Source organism: Quercus suber, unplaced genomic scaffold (assembly GCF_002906115.3).
Source record: "Quercus suber isolate HL8 unplaced genomic scaffold, Cork oak 2.0 scaffold_733, whole genome shotgun sequence".
NCBI lineage: Eukaryota > Viridiplantae > Streptophyta > Magnoliopsida > Fagales > Fagaceae > Quercus > Quercus suber.
The window spans coordinates 151,933-171,130 of record NW_027070173.1 but is presented as its reverse complement, the minus strand read 5'-3'; the positions used below and the strand labels follow the sequence as shown (position 1 = coordinate 171,130).

General features: G+C 34.1%; 2 protein-coding genes across 3 annotated transcripts; one reads left to right on the top strand and one right to left on the bottom strand.

Moving 5' to 3' along the window:
- The first annotated feature begins 1,179 nt into the window (after positions 1–1,179).
- Positions 1,180–3,850, top strand: LOC112017057 (uncharacterized). Of its 2 annotated transcripts, none has more exons than XM_024049531.2 (2): positions 1,180–1,889; positions 2,112–3,850. In XM_024049531.2, exon 2 carries the CDS (start codon positions 2,586–2,588, stop codon positions 3,537–3,539), a length of 954 nt encoding a protein of 317 aa, XP_023905299.1. In that variant the 5' UTR covers positions 1,180–1,889; positions 2,112–2,585; the 3' UTR covers positions 3,540–3,850. The 2 variants fall into 2 exon arrangements, with proteins under 2 accessions (XP_023905299.1, XP_023905294.1); XM_024049526.2 differs by having other exon boundaries at positions 2,105–3,850.
- A 5,081-nt stretch (positions 3,851–8,931) lies between these two features.
- Positions 8,932–13,622, bottom strand: LOC112017090 (NADH dehydrogenase [ubiquinone] 1 alpha subcomplex subunit 1). The gene is made up of 3 exons (XM_024049559.2): positions 13,388–13,622; positions 13,130–13,263; positions 8,932–9,191 (listed from the first exon to the last, which is right to left on the bottom strand). The coding sequence occupies exons 1-2, from the start codon at positions 13,493–13,495 to the stop codon at positions 13,171–13,173; spliced, it is 201 nt and encodes a 66-aa protein (XP_023905327.1). The 5' UTR covers positions 13,496–13,622; the 3' UTR covers positions 8,932–9,191; positions 13,130–13,170.
- Between the last annotated feature and the right edge of the window lie 5,576 nt (positions 13,623–19,198).

The following is a 19,198-nucleotide window of genomic DNA, read 5'->3' as shown; positions in this document are numbered from 1 at the left end:
AAATTTACAAATTTTTTTCTCCTTCCCACCCCCCCCCCCCCCCCCAAAAAAAAAAAAGTTCTACTAAAATTTTGCTAACCTGTCATATAGAATAAGGAATGTTTTGGAAGACTAAATCATAGTAGTATTTATTCATGTCCGGAAATAATTCTATAATTTTGAAGAAAAAAAAAAGTGATCTTATACCTATGCTATGGATAATGTTATATGAAAGCATAAGATTTATAAGATCCACAAAAATCTAATACTTCTTAAAAATAAAATAAAAAATGAGAAATATTGGACTTTGTTCCTATAATTGAAAGTAAGTGTACATAAATCTGATGCTTGGCAACATGTGTTGTGACTTGTGAGTTGTGTTTCAGATGAGAAAAAAGAAAGAGAAAATGAAATGGGAAAGGGCAGAATTTTGTGGACCAGTTACACGGAACAATATCTTGATGGTGGATAGAGTAATAAAACTGTTGGCTCACAGTTCATTCTCGATAGTGGAAACAAAACAAAGACTACTCTTCTCTCTACTACACAAACAGTTGCTTATTTCAGCTCAACACACGGAAGTGGAAGACGTCGGTACATATAAAAACACAGGCACGCAATGTTAAAAGCTGCAAATTTCAATGTATATGATGATTGAATTGATTATTGTTTGCCTTTGTCATTGAGTAAAATAATTGAATTTTGGCATGGCAAAGATTTTTGAACCCACGTTCACATTACAATGTTACTATATGATGACGCCATGGATATCATGTTACAATGTACTGTATATGGATTATTGACCTTACAAGTTACAAATTTATGCGTTACTAATCACAAAGAGGTAATTCAACAGTTATTTATTATGTTATTAAAGTGATATCAATCTCATTCATTACTATATCAGTTTGTAAACATTTAGTAGTAATAATTTTAACATTTTTCATTTACATAAAAAATATTTTTTTTTTTTTTTTTTTTTCCTACAGGTATGAACGAATTAATAATTGAGAGAATGAAGAGAAAACGAAAAGGGTTTGTTGGCACGGTCCAAAGACATTGTTTGGTTGTGCTACAGTAGTAGCTAGATGTCAAAAATAAATAAAAATAAATAAAAAATAATAATCAAAAGCTAGTAAACGAATTTAATAAATTAGTAGAAAATTTGCTGATCTCTGTTTCTTTACTTTCCTTTATGTGTGTGAGTGTCATTATTTTTTTATATTCACTTCCACACCGGTCCATCTCTGCTGGCCTGGCCATCTGAATACCCCTGAGGCTTATCTTTTTCCTCTATCAGATTCTTAATTTTCTCACCAAAAACTCTGTCTTTCCAACTTCCTTAGTTGAAAGTTGGAAACCCATTTCTCTTCTGGTCTTCTATTTGACTCTAAAAACTGACTCACTTCTCTCTCACCCATTTCCATTACATCACGAGTTTTTTTCGACACGGCAGATAAAGACAAGCACGAACAGTGTTTTTTTGTGTGGAAAAGCTTTGGATCCCTTGTCTACTCTTTGATAATCAGCACCAACTACGTCTGTCTCTGAGTTGTCTTTCAGATTTTGTCAAAATGCAGGCTGTTTGAGAACTCTGTTGAAATGGGTTGGTGTTAGTTTTCTGTGATCTTTTGGCCCAAATAGTGAATGAAGAATTGAAGATTGTGCTGATTTACGCGTTTTCTGGTGGGTAATTGATTTTGGGGTCTTCAAAAATCGTTACCATTGGCGGTTTTTATGTGAAAGAGGATTTGGGTTTTGCATGTTTTGCTTAGTGAGAGAGAAAAAGAAAAAGAAAACAAAAGAGGTACTTTGGTTTGGACATTGTTGTTGGGTCGGTCCCTGACACCTTGGCGAAGATTTAGGGTTTTCTACTGAAGCCCCAACATCTTAATCCTTACAAAGATCAGGTATTTAATTTCATTTGATTCTTCGTGGTCCAAATATAGAAATTTTATTGTAGTAATCACTTGTTGGAGGTCTTGGTTTTGGTTTTTTGTTTTTTGGGTGTGACCGTTTGAGCCTTGAAGATGTAGATTTCTCTGTTAAGTGAATATAATTTTAGCTTTGCCTTTAATCTCAATTATTGTTTGGTTTAATCTGCTGTTAATGGGGAAATGGCAAGGAATCAGGATTTCAACTCCTTGGAGAAATGAAATATTTAAGAAAAGATTCTTCCCAAGTCTTTGAGAGCTTCTTTTACAAGGATTCCAAATTCCAAAAGGGAGATAAAGGTATTCTGAGGCTGAGGCTACAGAGGGGTTTGCAACGGTTGAAACCTTCAAAGCCGCTTTAAACAATCTCAGCCACCCCAACTGAAGAATATATTTTGTCTTTATACTCTTCCACTACCCGTTGTTTTTCATTTATTATATACAGACGTGACTCCAAGAATATGAGATTTACAAGGCTGAGCTGAGACCAATGATTTTCAAGCTTATTTCCAAAGATTTCCATATTTCAGTTATTATTCTTTGGATCTGAACTATAAAAAGTAAATATATATTTTGGTGTTGACTATCTGGATACACTCTGGGGGAATTTTACCAGATCAAATTTTCAGTGGCATTGAGTTGAATTTTGTTAAATATTCCAAAGCAGCATCGATGGGGCTTCTTCTTCGAAGTCTCTCGATGCTTATTATTCTGGTGTGGTTCTTCCGGCTGCCGGTTCTTAGGGCTCAATCTATTACTGCCCCTTCAGCAAGTTCCGCCCGTGCTCTGGATGCGCAGCTCCAAGGCTTTGCTTACAGAGCTTTTGGTCGTCATCCAAAGACCGGCATTCCCTTTGATGGGCAGGTTCCCCCAAATTTGACTGGGGTCAAGATTTCAGCAATGAGGCTCAGGAGTGGTAGCTTATACAGAAAAGGTGTTACAATGTACAAAGAGTTTGTGATTCCCAGGGGAGTTAGTGAGAAGCCGTATGTGGAGAGACTTGTTTTGGTCTACCAGAACTTGGGCAATTGGTCTATGAGGTATTACACAGTGCCTGGTTACACACACTTAACTCCAGTGTTGGGTCTTCTTGCTTATAATGCATCAAATCTGTTTGCTACAAATTTACCAGAATTGAATATTACGGCAACCGGTGATCCCATATCGATTAAATTTCCAGATGTGCAGTCAGCCCCCATCGGGGCTGTTGCTAAGTGTGCTTGGTTTGACTTAGAAGGTCTGGTCAATATCAGTAATCTGGCATCAGTCAATACGTGTTCAACGATTCAACAAGGGCATTTCTCTATTGTGGTTGAGTCTATTGCTCCTTCTCCAGTGCCAATTTCTCCTACACCAAGTGGACCACCAGTTGTTGAAGGAAAGAAGAAGAGTTCAAAAGTTGGGATAATTGTGGGATCTGTGCTGGGTGGATTAGCGGTGTTGGCGTTATTGGCATTCCTGGTTCTGTGGGCACATAAGTACAAGAACAGGAAGAAAATGCAGCAGATGGAGAGGGCTGCAGATGTAGGAGAAGCCCTGCATATGACCATGGTTGGGGATACAAAAGCTCCCGCCGCAACGGTGACAAGAACACAACCAGTCCTCGAAAGTGAATATGCGCCCTGATTCCCACCGTTTGTACAAGTTTCCACCGTCGTCAAACTACCATTCATATTCAAGTTCAATTCCTGTATTCAGAAATTCTTCCAGTCACACCTTTTTTTCTCTTCTTTTTTTGGTGGTCTCTTTTCGCCTCTTTGTTTCTTTGTAGGCTGTTTGTTTTAGTGTGGTAATATAGGATTTTTGTGTAATCAGTTTCACTCACAAAGTCGTCCATAGTTTTATGATTCATTGTGGTGTGTAGCCCAAAGTGATTTTATATGTGATGAATTTAGTTGTCCCATTGACAAGGAATAAAAAAATTTAGACTTTCTTTCCGGCTTTGTTGCTATTGATGTCTAAGGAATGCACTACAAAAATCAATTCTAACAGTGATAATGATCTGGGCAAGGCAGTGTTCTCAACTCCTCTGCCTTTGGTCATTGGTTTTGTTCATCCTTCACTTCCAATTTACTTATCTATGTCTTGAACAGGCCCTGGCTTTAAGTGAATTCATATCAAGTTATTTTGAAGCGAGCCTTAAGACACATTTTGCCTGTTCTCTAATACCTTCTTTAAGCTTTCTTAACCTGTAGGCACCTGAGCTGCTGAAATTATTGGTTTGAAGATCTTTCTTGGTGAGGGGATTCTTTCTGAACCAGATAAAAACAAGGCCAATGTTAGGTACATGGAGAGCATTTTGATTTCTATGCTGTTTCTTGTCTTTATTTTTTTAACCAATTCCTACTTTTACTTCCTGGCAAATATAGCATAGCTTTCTCAAGTCTAAATTGATTTAGACAGCTATGAGGATTATTTCCATTTTGGTCACTAGCGATGGAGATTAACAGAATGTCCATTTTAAAAACGGATGCAAATTGATAAATCAAAATGAAAAATCTCAAATTTAAAGGATTAAAATGAAAATAAACTTAAGCTTTAAAAGTCAAGTCAAAAGTATTCTTCAAATCATGAGTATGGTTCAATAATATTTTATGTAGTGTATGTACATTAAACACAAGAGAATGACAAAAGAAAAAGCAAAGTCATACTCTAACCAGATATGTTCCTTCCTTGATAATAACTGTGATTAACAATAGCATTTAATTTCCTACATAAAGTCATTAGTGCCAATCCTACTATAACAAAAGAAAAAGTCATTAGTACCACAACTTTTCTTTAAGGAACAGGCTTGATTGGCGGGGCATAATTGTACACAGAAAATTTAGATCTAGCCCCTACACAGTACACATGCTGCTTCTACTGGTGGTCACCTACCCTTGAAAGGGACTAAAATTTTCTGCAAAAGAACCATGAAAGGGACCCCAAGGTAAGGTTTTTAGTTTTTACTAACACCATGTGATTTGACTGCTCCTATACATAGCTATCGCCTATTCTAATGGAACGACGGTCAAACCACAACTTTAAAAACTATAACTATAGCCAGAAAACACAGTCAGTCCTTTTCAGCTTGATTACCATTGAGTTTTAGTTATTATTATTATCATTATTTTTCTATATTATTCAGTTCTTATGTGATTTTTTAATTTTAGTTGGAAATCCCATTTTTCTTAATTAAAGCATGAGCAGTTCAAAATCAATTTATTTTATTTGTTGGTTGTAGCGATGCGCCTGTTTTTTCTTGCAGTCTAGCTCTTGCAGACCATTTAAAAAAAATAAAATAAAATAAAAATAAAAGATGAAGGTTCCATTTCCAAATGGCCAAATCCAAAATGATTAAGCGAATTTTCTTCTCTATTCTTTTCACTTAAACATAATAAAGTAGTCACTAGTCAATTTACAAAGAATGAGCATTCACTAACTAAATGGCCCCAAAGCCGAATCATATTAGCACAATCAAAAATATCATTTGATGGAACCACTGGAAGTTATTAACAGCACCTACCTTCAACTCCACTCCATTCAGTGTTAGTTTGGATACAAAGCGCGTCTACAATTGTGAGTGGGTTACATTTTTTGTGTGGGTTTCATGCATTATTTATGGGACTTGCAAGTATAAGTTTTTCTTTAAAATTGTGTCCCACGCACAATTTATATATTTAAAAATTATTTTACTATAATGTTTTCAGCTTTTAATTTTCAGTTTTCAGCAATAAACAGTATCTAAACAGATCTGAATGTTAAGAAAGAAGGAGAAACTATAACTTCAAAATTGAACAGGATAACCAACAAAAAAATGATTGATTTGACTGATTTTTGAGATTTTCATTACTTTTTTTGATGAACTATTGAGAATTTCATAACTAACCTTAAATTTTTGACACTTTTAATAAATACTTGATTGATATTTTGGTTATTTTATTCCATGGCATGAATTCTAAGTCATTTGTAAAGCATGACTCACAATTTTTTTTTAATAAAAAAATGGGACTCTTGCTGCGCATTAGCATATTGAGAAGTTGGCGAATATTTTCTAAAAATATATAGCTCCAATTTAGAGAATATAGTTTGATGATTCAAGTTATCGTCTAACGTCATGAACCTTATAACTCAATTGGTACAAAATATAGATCTTTAAGGTTCAAATTTCCTTCCTCTATTGTAATTATTGAATTATAAAAAAAAAAAAAAAAGTCTTCACCTACCAAGCACAAAGTAAGAATTCAATTAAAATAATAATAAACGTTGCGTTGACAATAAAAAATTTACAATACTAAATAAATTATAATTTGTTTTTGCTAAATAAAAAATGGGTAAGGGATAACCTGAGTAGGCGTCTTCCACCGAATAAACTATCTTAACTATTGAATTAGATTTCTTGATTATTATTGATACTATAATGCTAGAAATGTATCCCATATTTTGCTAATCAAACTGTTGTGAATAGCTAGTAATCTCCTTATTTTACTTACATTAGTGAACCACCGACAGATCTTAGCAAAAAAAACAAAAAAAAAAACAAAGAAAAAAAAGAAGAAATACTTTTTTTCATGCTTTGCTTAAAGTCTAGAGCTTTCCAAATTATGGGACAAAGACAATGAAAAGAGGTTTTATTATTACGGCTTGCAGCGTAAGACAAGTAGGCTGCCCCGTCAAGTTGCCCTGGGGACCTAGGCTTAGGTAAACAAATAGATATAATTTGGACAATGGACTCTGTCTCTCTTTTCATTCATCAATAAAGTTTTTTCTGACTGATTCATCTAAATAAATAAATATTGGACACACTCTGTAAATGCTCCGCGTTGATGAAAATTCACCATCACTAATCAATTCAATGCTACCACAACTCAATAATTCCAACCATACAACTCACTTTCCTTCCTCTTTTGGTCAAAATGTACGTCTACAAATGTGTTCTGGCAATTAATAATGGCCGTATAGCACGGTTTTTGGGTGTTGCCTAGGACCAGGAATGCGTACATGCCCTGTGTGTGAGAGTGTGACTAAAGAGTCAAAAAGTCTGAATTCATTGCTTCTATGAGTATGTTTAGCTTGAGTTAAACGACTTCAATTAGAAAATAAGCTAAAACAAAACCCAAGTGACAGTGCTAGGCTCCAGATTTAATTTGGGTTTTGCAACATAGTTTCTTGGGAACTTTTAATATAATTTTTCCTAGTCAACTCCATGGAATTCGAAATAGGGCTTTGTGTAAAAAGTTAAAAAAAAAAAAAAAAAAAAAAAAAAAAAAAAAAAACCCAAAAGAAAGGTAACATAGCTGTTACATGTGCATATAAAATATTGTTAATACTTTAACATACATCTTCGGACGAAATGGGTAACTAACCATAAAATCCTAACAATATAATTAGTTGTCAACGTTTCAAACTATATTTTTTTAGCACCTCGAGTTTCAAAAACTCGATTTTGGCACATAACTCGAGTCTTTGAGACTCGATTTTTATGGCCTAATCATATCTGATGTGGCATATTTTTCCACGTGGCGACCACATGAAAATCGAGTTTCTTAGACTTGATTTCTAACACAAAAAAAAATTAAAAAATATTCTAAGTCTATGCACTGAAATACCCAAAAAAATTTTCAAAAACTTCAAACGCATCATTCTCAATCCAAACTCAGATCAGAGGGAGAGAAAGAGAAAGAGCTCAGAGGGAGAGACAGAGAAAGAGCTTAGAGGGAGAGAAAGCCTCCCCAGAACTCAGATCAGAGGGAGAGAAAGAGAAAGAGCTCAGAGGGAGAGAGCCTCACCAGCCAGGCGCGGCCGGACAGGCGCTGGGCGGCGCGCGGCCGGGCTCGTGCGCGGCCTGGGCCCCTGGGTTGCGCGCGGTGGTCCGATCTGATCTCTCCTTCTGGTTTTTTTTTTTTTCTTTTTCTCTGGGTTCTTCTCATTCTGTGTTTTTTTTTTTTTTCTTCGGGTTGTTCTCTGTTATGGTTCCTCTCTTATTTGGTTATATTTATTTGGAAATCGAGTCTAAGATACTCGATTTCCATGTGGTCACCATGTGAAAAATATGCCACATCAGATATGATTAGGTCATAAAAATCGAGTCTTAAAGACTCGAGTTATGTGCCAAAATCGAGTTTTTGAAACTCGAGGTGCTAAAAAAAAATATAGTTTGAAAACGTTGACAACTAATTATATTGTTAGGATTTTATGGTTAGTTACCCATTTCGTCCTACATCTTCCTTAGTCACTAAGATTTAAATTATACATGCTGAATAGACTCTGGGACTTCATCAGTATAATTGACAACACAATTCTCACGTGACAGCATAACCAGAGGCTCTATTTGTCGTTGTCTGAAAGTGGTATACAATACCTATGAATAAACTAGAGCCAGACAAGTACAAGCTCTGGCTTATATTATATAATTAATTAATGCACCTAGTCCAGCCGTATCTACAACTGGAACTCCACAATATGAAATATATATATATATATATATATATATATATATATATATTTTTTTTTTGTTGTTGTTGAGATTGACAATATGAAATAATTGAGTATGGTTGATGAAAACTTATTATTTAGCAAGAACAGTTACGACAATCATGCAATTATTAGATTTGTCACATTATCACATAGGTGGTATTTTCTTAAATTCCATACGATGCCAGCGGGAATGTCTGACCTTTTGTCAAGAATACGGTATGGGCAAAAATGTTGTATGGTAGATGTGGAGAATAAACTCACCGTTCTAACTCTTATATATAATATATTTTAATGGGCAAAAACTTAAATACAATTTTTTAGGTACCACATCTTAGAATTTTCAATTAAATTCAAATACACACGACTTCATTATATTTAATTGTCCATGAGAAAGATAATACAGTTTGTACCGTATAGGTCAATGAAGTCGGGTGTTTAAATTTAGTTGGGGGGAATTTAAGGTTCAACACATAGGTAACTAAGTTTCTCACTCTCTACCACTCACCCTCCTGTTTCTTCAATGTTCCAACTCCCCCATCTACCTATTATTCAGTTGTTAAGATTTATTCAAGCACCCTCAATGTTTATTGGCAAACAAAAGGACTAGTTAGGTTACATGCACCTCAAAATACAACAAAGCTAATAAACCAAATTTATAGTCCACATAATAAGTAAATTCACTGGAGAAACAGATTGTATTTTTCCAGGACAGTTCAAATTTTATGCAAGTTCATATACAAAGACAACGGAAATAACATCAAACTTGCTCTTGAGCATTGCTGGCAGTTTATTCCTTCTTCAACAGTTCACGGGCAAATCTTCCTGCATTTTGGGGATAAAAATATCATAAGTTAAATGGTTATGAGAGAAAATTAGCTGGCAGTTTACACAAACAAACACACAAGGGGAACTCAACTTAAACAATCCATTTGGTTAAATTTCTTTGAGAGAGAATTTTTGGGTGAAAATAAAAGTCAAACAAGAATCAGCTTTTCCTCTAGGTTGACAAAACAAGCCAAAAGAGAGGAGGGGGAAGACACTAAACGTTGAGTCTTATACTTTTCAATATTTAAGACGAAACCTGTACTCACTAAGACTCATATAAGTTCTTGTATGATTGATCTGACCCTCCAATGGAATAGTATTATATTCAAGAAACCAAAAAAGAGAGGCTATTGAAGGGCAAACATGGTCCCAATCATACATTGCACCTGCTAAGTAACAGGGCAGCATTTAGTGATGGGGATCGTAGCAGTAATTGTTAAAGGCATATAAAAGGCATACCAAAACTAATTCAAATACCAAGCATTAATTTGGCACATGAGAAATTGATGCCAAGGGTACATGGGAGTTTTTAATGGAGGCTTGTTAGTAGATTAGAATTTTTATTTTTTATAGCTAAAACGATGAGGATGGAGAATTTGAACCAAGACATCTCCATTAGAGACACCAAAAGGTGCCAATTGAACAAAAGGCTCTTGGCTTTCAGGAGATTTATTTTAATTATAATGTTGGGAGTTAATAGTTCTGATCAGATTTCTTGTACTTTTATTTAATTTTAGTGTTGGGCAATTTTATAATTTTCTTGTTTCTAGGGATGGGTTGTACTAATAGTCTATTTGGTCTTATTTTGGTTTGAGTTTAGTTACTTAGTTTGGCTTAGTAGTAAAAGCCCTAGGAGTCCAACTCTTATTAGGTTTTTTTGGGTAATGAAGGAGTCTATTAATCATTAAAAGATAGCCCAAACAGGTCAATGAATAGGTACAGAAATACAGTCTGAAGATAAAGCCTCTAAAACAAAGGAGGAGGCTGAATATAATAAATAAAAGGCTCGGGTTGACTTCAACTAATTTTGCAAGAGTGTCAACTGCTCTGTTTTAGCCTCTCTGTAGCAGTGTTCAAGTTTCACATGATGGAAAACTTGGAGAATGGCCCTGCAGTCAGCCACAGGACCCTGGGTTAGTCTATTAACAGAGTTAGAGCTAAAAACAAGGGAATTAATATCAGAGGCATCCACATTAACAATGATCTTCTGAATCCCAAGAGATCTAGCCATAATTAATCCATCTCTTAGTGCCCAAAGTTCAGCAAGGAGGATGGAAGTTGACCCAATAGAATGAGAGACGCCACGAATCCAATCCCCATTGGAGTTACAAAGAAGGCCGCCACCACCACCAGCGAAGTGGGGATTGGAGGAAACTGAAGCATCAGTGTGGGGGGGTGTTGTGTTTTCAAAGGATTTAAAGCTTTTGTCGAGAAGTAGGCAGACTTAAGGGAGAAATTGTCATCCTTAGTGAGACCCCAGGCTAAGGTATCACTACCTGAGGAGATAAGGTTAAAGGGAATAGCCTGCAGAATATCTGTAATGGATCTTGGTAAGAGAAAAGAGAGGGAGCGCCAATCCCATTGTTTACTTTCATCCAGCACTTGATTCATAAAAGTTTTTTCCTCATTGAGGTTAAGAGGTCCCAATATACAGGATCGAAGAGTGCTGAGAGAAGACCAGTTATCATGCCAAAAAAGGGTGCTGCTTAAAGAGTTTACAACTTTCCTGAGGCCATAGTCTAGGAGCGATTTACCCGCTTTACAGGCAGCCTAAGCTCTTAAACAGTTCTCTTAGCTGACCAGGGTGAAGAGGTGTGATGGGTGTTAAGGAATTTGGCTTTAGCACACAGGCCCAAAGAGAATCAGCTTCAGTAAGAATTCTCCTGTTCAATTTAGCTAGGAGAGGCAGATTTCTGGTTCCAGAGGCATAGAGGCCAAGTCCACCAATATCCCTTGGAAGAATTAACGTGTCCCAATTTACTAAATGGAGCTTTCTTTTTTCAGCAGTAGATCCCCAAAGAAAGTTCTGGTTAACTCTTATTAGGATTTCAAGAAAGTTCCACTGGGAAAAGGTGTTAGGCATCTATTTATATGGATGTAACGCTTTCTATATAAGTTTTCTAAATTTTCATAAGTTAAGAAGTGTTATTTAAGTTTTGTAATTTATGTGATAGAACCTTCGTCCAAATGTGATGCTAAGGAAATACTAGGTGTGATGCCTAGAAGTTTATCATTTTTTTTTCTTCTATATTTTTAAATCTCTAGGAACTTGAATTCAATTAACCACACATTGATTTGTCACTTTTAAAACCCTGAAATCCAAAATGTTAAAAAACCTAAACTGCTCATACTGCTCATCCATCAAATAGCCCAAATAACCCACAAACAGCCCACTATTCCTTTTGATCATTAAAACGAGTCCAAATCTTCTGTCCCACTTTTCCTGCTCCACTCCATGCTCCACCAATAAAAACTTGCCACATGTTCACCTAACTAATTAAATGCTACCATTTATTGACTTATTAATACTACCATCATTAATTAATAGTAGTAATTAATTAATTAGGTGAACATGTGTCAAGTTTTTATTGGTGGAGCATAGAGTGGAACATGAAAAGTGGGACAGAAGATTTAGACTCCATTAAAACAACTATATTCCAGCCTTTTCCCCACCAAGCCTTAACCCTAATTCCTCAAAATCCAAGCTGTCCAGGAATTCCAGATCTGATTTGGCTTCTATTCCCTTTGTCCTACATAAGTCTATCTCAAACCTACTAATGTTACAACCTTCCTAATAAAAATACAAAAAAATAAAAAGTAAAATTTTATGCAAAATACGAAAAAAAGAAAAAAAGAAAAAAAAAAGGAAATGTACGTTAAATAAGAATAATTACCAGCCACTCAAGGCATTAAAGGTTTAGATAGAATGATCAAAGCATCAGAAGCACATTAACCAGAAGGGCATTAACCTATTAGAAATATGATCTTTTTAAGAAATGCTGCAAAGCAGCAGTAAAGTTCTTCCAAAACTTGTCATAACATCACAGCAATTAAACTTATGGTCTGTTTGGATTGAGGAGGAGGGAGGGGGAGTAGAGTAGAATTGGCCTTAAATTAGCCTATTTTCACTCAACTCTACACTACTGCCCTTCACTCCCCCTCCCTCAATCTAAACGGGCCCTTAAGTAACCTACAATTGATATTTGAAAAAAGGTTCTAAAGATAAAACTTCTGAATCAATTTTAGTGTTACAAATTTAATATCAGTTTGAAAAGGAAATACAAATCAATTTTTGTAAAAGTATGAGACCTTGGCTGTAAACAAATGCATAATAGCTTTCTGGTCTACATGTACTTGAGAATGCTACTGTAAAACATGGACCCCAACCCCCTCCTTGCCTCTAGTCATGCATTGTGAAAAAGAATTATACCGTGTGTTGATATACGATGATTTAACCTTAACAATTAATCATTCTTTTCTTAAACTCCTCTAAGCCATAAATGGATAGATGGATCGTGGCATTCCCCACCCATAGCCTTTGCAAAACACTCTTTAAGAGTTGAGATCATTTATCATCTTTAGTAAGCGATAACTAGTTTTCAACATGCTTGAGATTTGATGTTCGGCTAAAAGAAAAGGGAGTGAAAGTTTATGCACTAGTTTTCCTCGAAGCAAACTTTACTCTTCTTATATCTCTTAACCAAAATTAATCCCCACTTATAAGCCAATCCAACATACTCAATCTATGTAAGCTCGTAACAACAACCCACTTAATACTTATTATCCCACTTAATACAACCTCAATAACATCCAATTACCTTAACACTAGCTAGAGGAGCCAATTAGATTAAACTTAAAGAAATGAAAACAAAATCCTAAAAAACAAAAGCCGAAATCAGAACAACATAAAAAAAAAAAAAAAAAAAAAAAAATACCAGAAAGAGAGGGAAAGCTTGATTTAGTGGGGTTTGCTAGGCTAATTATGAGAAGCAGCAGTGAATTTCTCGATGACCTTCTTGTCCCTCCGTTCCATAGCCGTATCCCACAAGTCGCCGCAGACGTGCTTTGGCTGTCTCAAATTAAATTTATTATTAACATTAGTAGTAGTCCAAGATTTGAATTATTATCTAACAATTCATAGATCTATAACGAATGAAAGAAGCTAATAAGTAAAAAAAAATAAAAATACATACGCGGCCATAAGTGAATTTGTGAATGTTATACTGAATATGTCCCATAGCACAGAGCATTCCGCCTATGATTCCAAGAGGCAGTGCTGCTTGCACCCACACCCACGACATCCTCAGATCTCTCTCTCTCTCTCTCTGATGGATTGTTCTTTTAGCTTCGTGTGCTCTCTCTGTCTGCTACCTCGTCTCCTAGATAAATATAATGTCTGAATGCTGTTCTGTTTTACGGATTGAGATCGCGTATACTTAGGGTATTGCCCGAGTGCCAAAGTTCTAATCTCAGCCTTTTATTTAATCCAACGGCTGTAACGAATTTCCACGTCATCAATCCGTGTCTCACTAAGTTTTTACTCCACCACTTTCATCCCTTTTGCTTCCCTTCTCAGCTTATCTTTACTTGCAGTGTTTTTTTTTTGGTACCGTCTCTTATTATTTTTACTTTTATTTATAATATTTTCAGTAAAAAATTTTCAGTTTCAATTAAATAAGTTGTTTCTAAACGAACACTCAAGTTTACTAAATTTCAAAATTTGTCTCTTCAATAAAGCCTTGTTGTGCGTGGGACACGAATTTTTTTGTAAAAACCAGCATTTTAAGTCTAAGAGATTCGAGTTTACTGTAACAAATCGAGTCTTAAAGACTAGAGTTTCATGTGCTAGCACAATTGAGAGGGAAAAATTATCCATTGGAACTCGAGTTCTATAAAAACATAAAACCCAAAAAAACTTAGATAAAAAGAAAGAGCAAAGAAAAACCTAGCATTTGCATGATCAAAGAGAAAGATCAACTTTGCTCAAGTATATCGATCAGATTATTCTTCTTCTTCAGTCAGATCCTTCTTCTTTCTTTGTCTTCTTCACTTTGTTCACTCGTTCGTCTTCACTCTTCTATGAAAATCGAGTCTTAAGGTCTTATAGCCGTTAGATTAAATCAAAAGCTGAGACTAGTACTATTGCAACCCACAGGATCTCAATCCCTTTTTTATTGCCATTTTATTCAGACCCATCAATAGCCCAACAAGATCGGCCCTCATTTACCCTCCTTGTCCTCTTTCCCTATTTAGCCCAATTACCTCTATAGTCTGATATATATATATATATATATATAAAAAAAAAAAAAAAACCGACTCTTTGATATAAAATACTATTTTTTTTCCTAAATTTATGGAGATATCATTAACATAAAATAATTTACTTAAAGAAAAGGGTGTTCGTTGTATGATTATTTCAAAAATGTGTTCAATCCAAGCCGCATGCCATCATTTCGTTTGAATATTGTTTGTTAACAGCTTCATGCATAAGAAATTCATGATTTTTTTTTTTTTTTTTTATAAAAGAAATTCATGATTTGAATTGAAACGTTTTTAAAAAGTACGAAGTTTAATTTTAAAATTTTCAAAATTGAGGTGTTAAATTTGTAACACCTCTAAATTGTAAGATTTAACATGTAATCTACGCGCTCTTTTTTTATTTTTTTAATCAAGGAGTAAATATGATATAGTATAAAACAAACAAGATTAAAACATGTAAAATATTATACAACAAAAGATAACTATACAGTAAAAATGTAAAAAATATAGTAAGTAAGGGCATTGTTTGAATTATTTATTCTATATATTAAGAGGATTCATAAAGTTAATTATAACTTCAAAAAATGTCAAAAATACTCATAATCTATTTAGATAATCCTTATTTAAAATAAAAAAGGGGTTAAAATTTTAAATCAACAAAATTTATATTTAAAAAAAAAAACTATCAAAGAAACATTTTTCCTAAAAATTTGCACTCTATATTTAAATATATCTCACACACATTTAATACATTTTTTTCCTAAAAACTAGCACACACTAAACTCATTAGTTTACTCTATTTCAAATCCTAAATTTTAGTTTCTTAAAAATTTATTCCTATGTAACCTCACTAATAATAGATAAATTCAAATTGAAAAATTACATTAAACTCAAAATAAAAAGGGTCTCATTGCACATGAGGAGTGCATATGATGAGGCTAGTATACATTAGTCATAAGATATTGCCATCTACTAAAGCAAGTCGATATGCATCTATATGCACAAAGGTTGACTTTCATATATGGTGGGTGGGCTTTCCTATATACTCACCAAAATGACACAATCCTAGAAAATTTTAATAAATCACATTCCTTCTTTTAGGATTTGAGTGAATTCAACAAATAAGTCCATATCCTATATTCCTATCACACTATGAGTTTCCAATATAATATTCTGGTCAAAAATATGTTACCCAAAGATGTGGGGATATCAAACCATAGCTACCGTTTCAATATTAGATGAGCTTTATATGTAACTAGTAAATTTGTACAAATACTCATTTCTTGGTACAAATTGCACACCTTAGTATGCAAGAGGTTTGATACATTTTTTCCTATAGCACACACTAAACCCATCAGTTTACTCCATTTCAAATCATAAATTTTAGTTTCTTAAAAATTCATTCTTATGTAACTTCACTAACAATAAATAAAGTCAAATTGAAAAATTACATTTAACTCCAAAAAAAAAAAAAAAAGCCTCATTGCACATGAGGAGTGCGTGTGATGAGGCTAGTATACATTAGTCATAAGATATTGCCATCTGCTAAAGTAGGCTGATATGCATCTATATCCACAAGGATTGACTTTCATCTATGATAGGTTGACTTTCATATATGGTCACCAAAATGACACACTCTTAGAAATTTTTAATAAATCACATTCCTTCTTTTAGGATTTGAGTAAATTCAACAAAATAAGTCCATATCCTATCACACTATGAGTTTCCAATATAATATTCCGGTCAAAAATATGTTACCCAAAGATGTGGGGATAACAAAACGTAGCTACAGTCTCAATATTAGGTGAGTTTTATATGTAACTAGTAAATTTATACAAATACTCGTTTCTTGGTACAAATTGCACACCTTAGTATGCAAGAGGCTCATACAATCATAAGCTATGGTGGAAATCATCAGTATAAATTTATGGGGATTTTTTTTTTTTTTTTTTCAATTCTACTTCATGGATAAAGTGTCGTAAACCTCTATCCCACATTAGCTCTTATCCCTCCCTTGCGATCCATAATTATGTATAAGATCATTGAAAATACTATCCCAACACTAAAACCACTCAAATAGCGACCTAGATTATCACAAGAAAGGCCTCCTACTTCGTAAGTCACAAGATTCCCTTCAAAGTTTCCATTTGTGCATAACTTGACCCTTCACAATGGAAAGGCATTCCAAGCTTTAAGAACATGTTGTTTTAGTGTCGTGAAATACCTCTAGTCATGTATTGTGAAAAAGAATTATAGTGTTGATAACTCGTGTGGAGCAAACTAGCTATTGAGTCACTCTTTGTACGATGATTCTTTTTTTTTTTTTTGAGGAACTTTTGTACGATGATTTAATCTTAACAATTAATCAAAATTGTTTTAATTAAAAATAATAATCCTATAAGCCATAAATGGATAGATGAATTGTGGCCAGTGTTGGTGCCAAGATTTGAGTTGAGGGGGGGGGGGGGTGGGGGGCAAATTTATATATGAAATACACACTTACACAAATTTATGTGAATATATAATATTTGAGACCAATTTGAAAAGTTAAAAGCTACTCATTTAAATACTAAGTGATATTTAATGTAATTATACCCCAAAAAAAAAAAAAAAAAACAACAACTCTACAAACAAAAAAAGCTTATTCATGATATTGTATTTATCTATTGAGATATTTCTAACATGAGCGATCCTTTTTTTTTTTTAGAGCCAAAACTCAAGTTATGAATGAAACTATTAATAGTTAGATAGATATTGAGTGCAAAATATGTGAATTTTATTATTTTGGTTAATATGTTCCCATAAAATGTTCAAATTATAATATGGTAGGAACAAACTAAAAAAATTTCAATGCAAGGTAGTGGAGGACTTAACATTCGTCAGTAATTCATTTAGAACTTTTGCTCTATTTCAAGATCAAAGAAACAAGGTGGCATTTTAAAAACTCAAAAACAAAAAGTAGGCAAGGGTATTTAATAACTAAATGTATTTTTTGGGCGCCCAGTGGGGCAATTGCCCCCCTCGACCCCATGGCTTCGCCCTTGATTGTGGCATACCGCACCCATAGTCTTTGCAAATTTTTTTTTTTTAAAGTTGAGATCATTTATCATCTTTAGGAAGGAAGAACTAGTTATCACAACATGCTTGTGATTAGAGGTTTGGTTAAAAGAAAATGAGTGACAGTTTATGCATTAGCACATATCACATTTAATTATTGGAAAATTTAGGGGAAACAATAGGCGTAGAGACAGATAAAAATCGGTTTTCTTTAAGATGATATGTTTCCCCACTCAATTGAGTTTGCTAGTAGGTTCTATACAAATCGTTTCAAGAATACAAATAAAGTGGATTCTACAAGTAGCAATCTTGAAGAATCCTATGAAATGACAAATTTGAAAAGTTGCTTGAGTTGGAGGCTTGGAGTGAACACCCTAAACCGTTCTCATGGTTGTACACAATTCTCTAAAATTGTTATTTGTAGAATACTGACTTTAGTTGCAAACGAATTAGCTAACACGCGTTAATTAAATAGATCGAGGGGAAGAAAATATCGTCTCAAAGAAAATGATATATTTGTATGTTTCAGCCCATTTCAATTATTTGGCCGCAAATAGAAATTAACGCGTGGAGATCTTTCAATGGCCTAGAGGGATACTCTAGAAATATTTTATTCCACCAGCTGCCATTAATTTTTGTTTGGTTGTTACGGAATGTTCAGGAGCTTAATTCCTGTTTAGGCGCCGCTCACATTTTGAATCAATCACCAGTTTCCACCTTCACACACCTTAATTAAAAAAATTATAATCTAATTATTTAGTAATAGTACAAATCATTATACTTGAAATGAAAGAATATTATATAAACTATAAAGTACGTCTAATAATCTCTTTAATTACATACCACTGGCCACTAGCATCATCTCCTCAAACTTGCAAGCCCTGAACTTTAGACCACATCCTTGGATTTCTTAGAATCATTCATAGCTGATAGCATCATCTATTAAATTGCAGCATATTTTTTTCCATGTATTTTAAGCACAACCATGTCAACTATTCTGTGTGTTTGCAAAAAATCATTCGAATCACTCAATTAGACCCCATTTAGGAGGAATTTTTTATTTTTTTATTTTTGATGTCAGGAAAGGTCTAATCAGAGATTGAATCCAATGATTGAGAAGCTGTGACCAATCTTACAATGGACTGGACCAGTCGAATCTTGTGTGTGTGTGTTTTTTTCACTGTCGAATCTTTTGTTTAGCAATGCTGTTAGGTTATTGACTTATTGTATTATTCTGCTAATAAATGCCTAACCTAAATTCCAAATGTTAGTTGAGATGATTTTTTTTTTTTTTGTGTATTCATTTGAGGACTTTAGCTGGTGGACCTATAGCTCTACATCACGACACTCTAATACTCTATTGCTCTCTGTCCTGAGATTCAGAAGTCACAACCTATTGTTCAATTAGACCCCACTGAATTTGACTCCAGCATTGAATTATTAGTTATATTTTGTTTTGGATTCGACAGAAACCTTTTTATGTTTTTGGGTTGCTGAAGCAATATTTTTATTCCTGTGTTTTTTTTTTTTTTTTTTTTTTACCTCCCTCTTGTTTAAAGGGTCTTAAGTTCTAGGAAACGGAATAAGTCTTCAATCAATCTCAAACAAGGTAAAGAGTAAGAGTTGCAAATGACTAAGCAAAAATCAATTTCCTTCATGACATTTTCCTGAGTTTTTCGTTTTGATTT

Coding starts and splice junctions, on each gene's coding strand:
- LOC112017090 (XM_024049559.2), bottom strand. CDS start 13,495: ATGTCGTGGGTGTGGGTGCAAGCAGCACTGCCTCTTGGAATCATAGGC. Junction 13,264..13,387: donor ACAAATTCACTTATGGCCGC/GTATGTATTTTT, acceptor AATTTGAGACAG/CCAAAGCACGTCTGCGGCGA.
- LOC112017057 (XM_024049531.2), top strand. CDS start 2,586: ATGGGGCTTCTTCTTCGAAGTCTCTCGATGCTTATTATTCTGGTGTGG.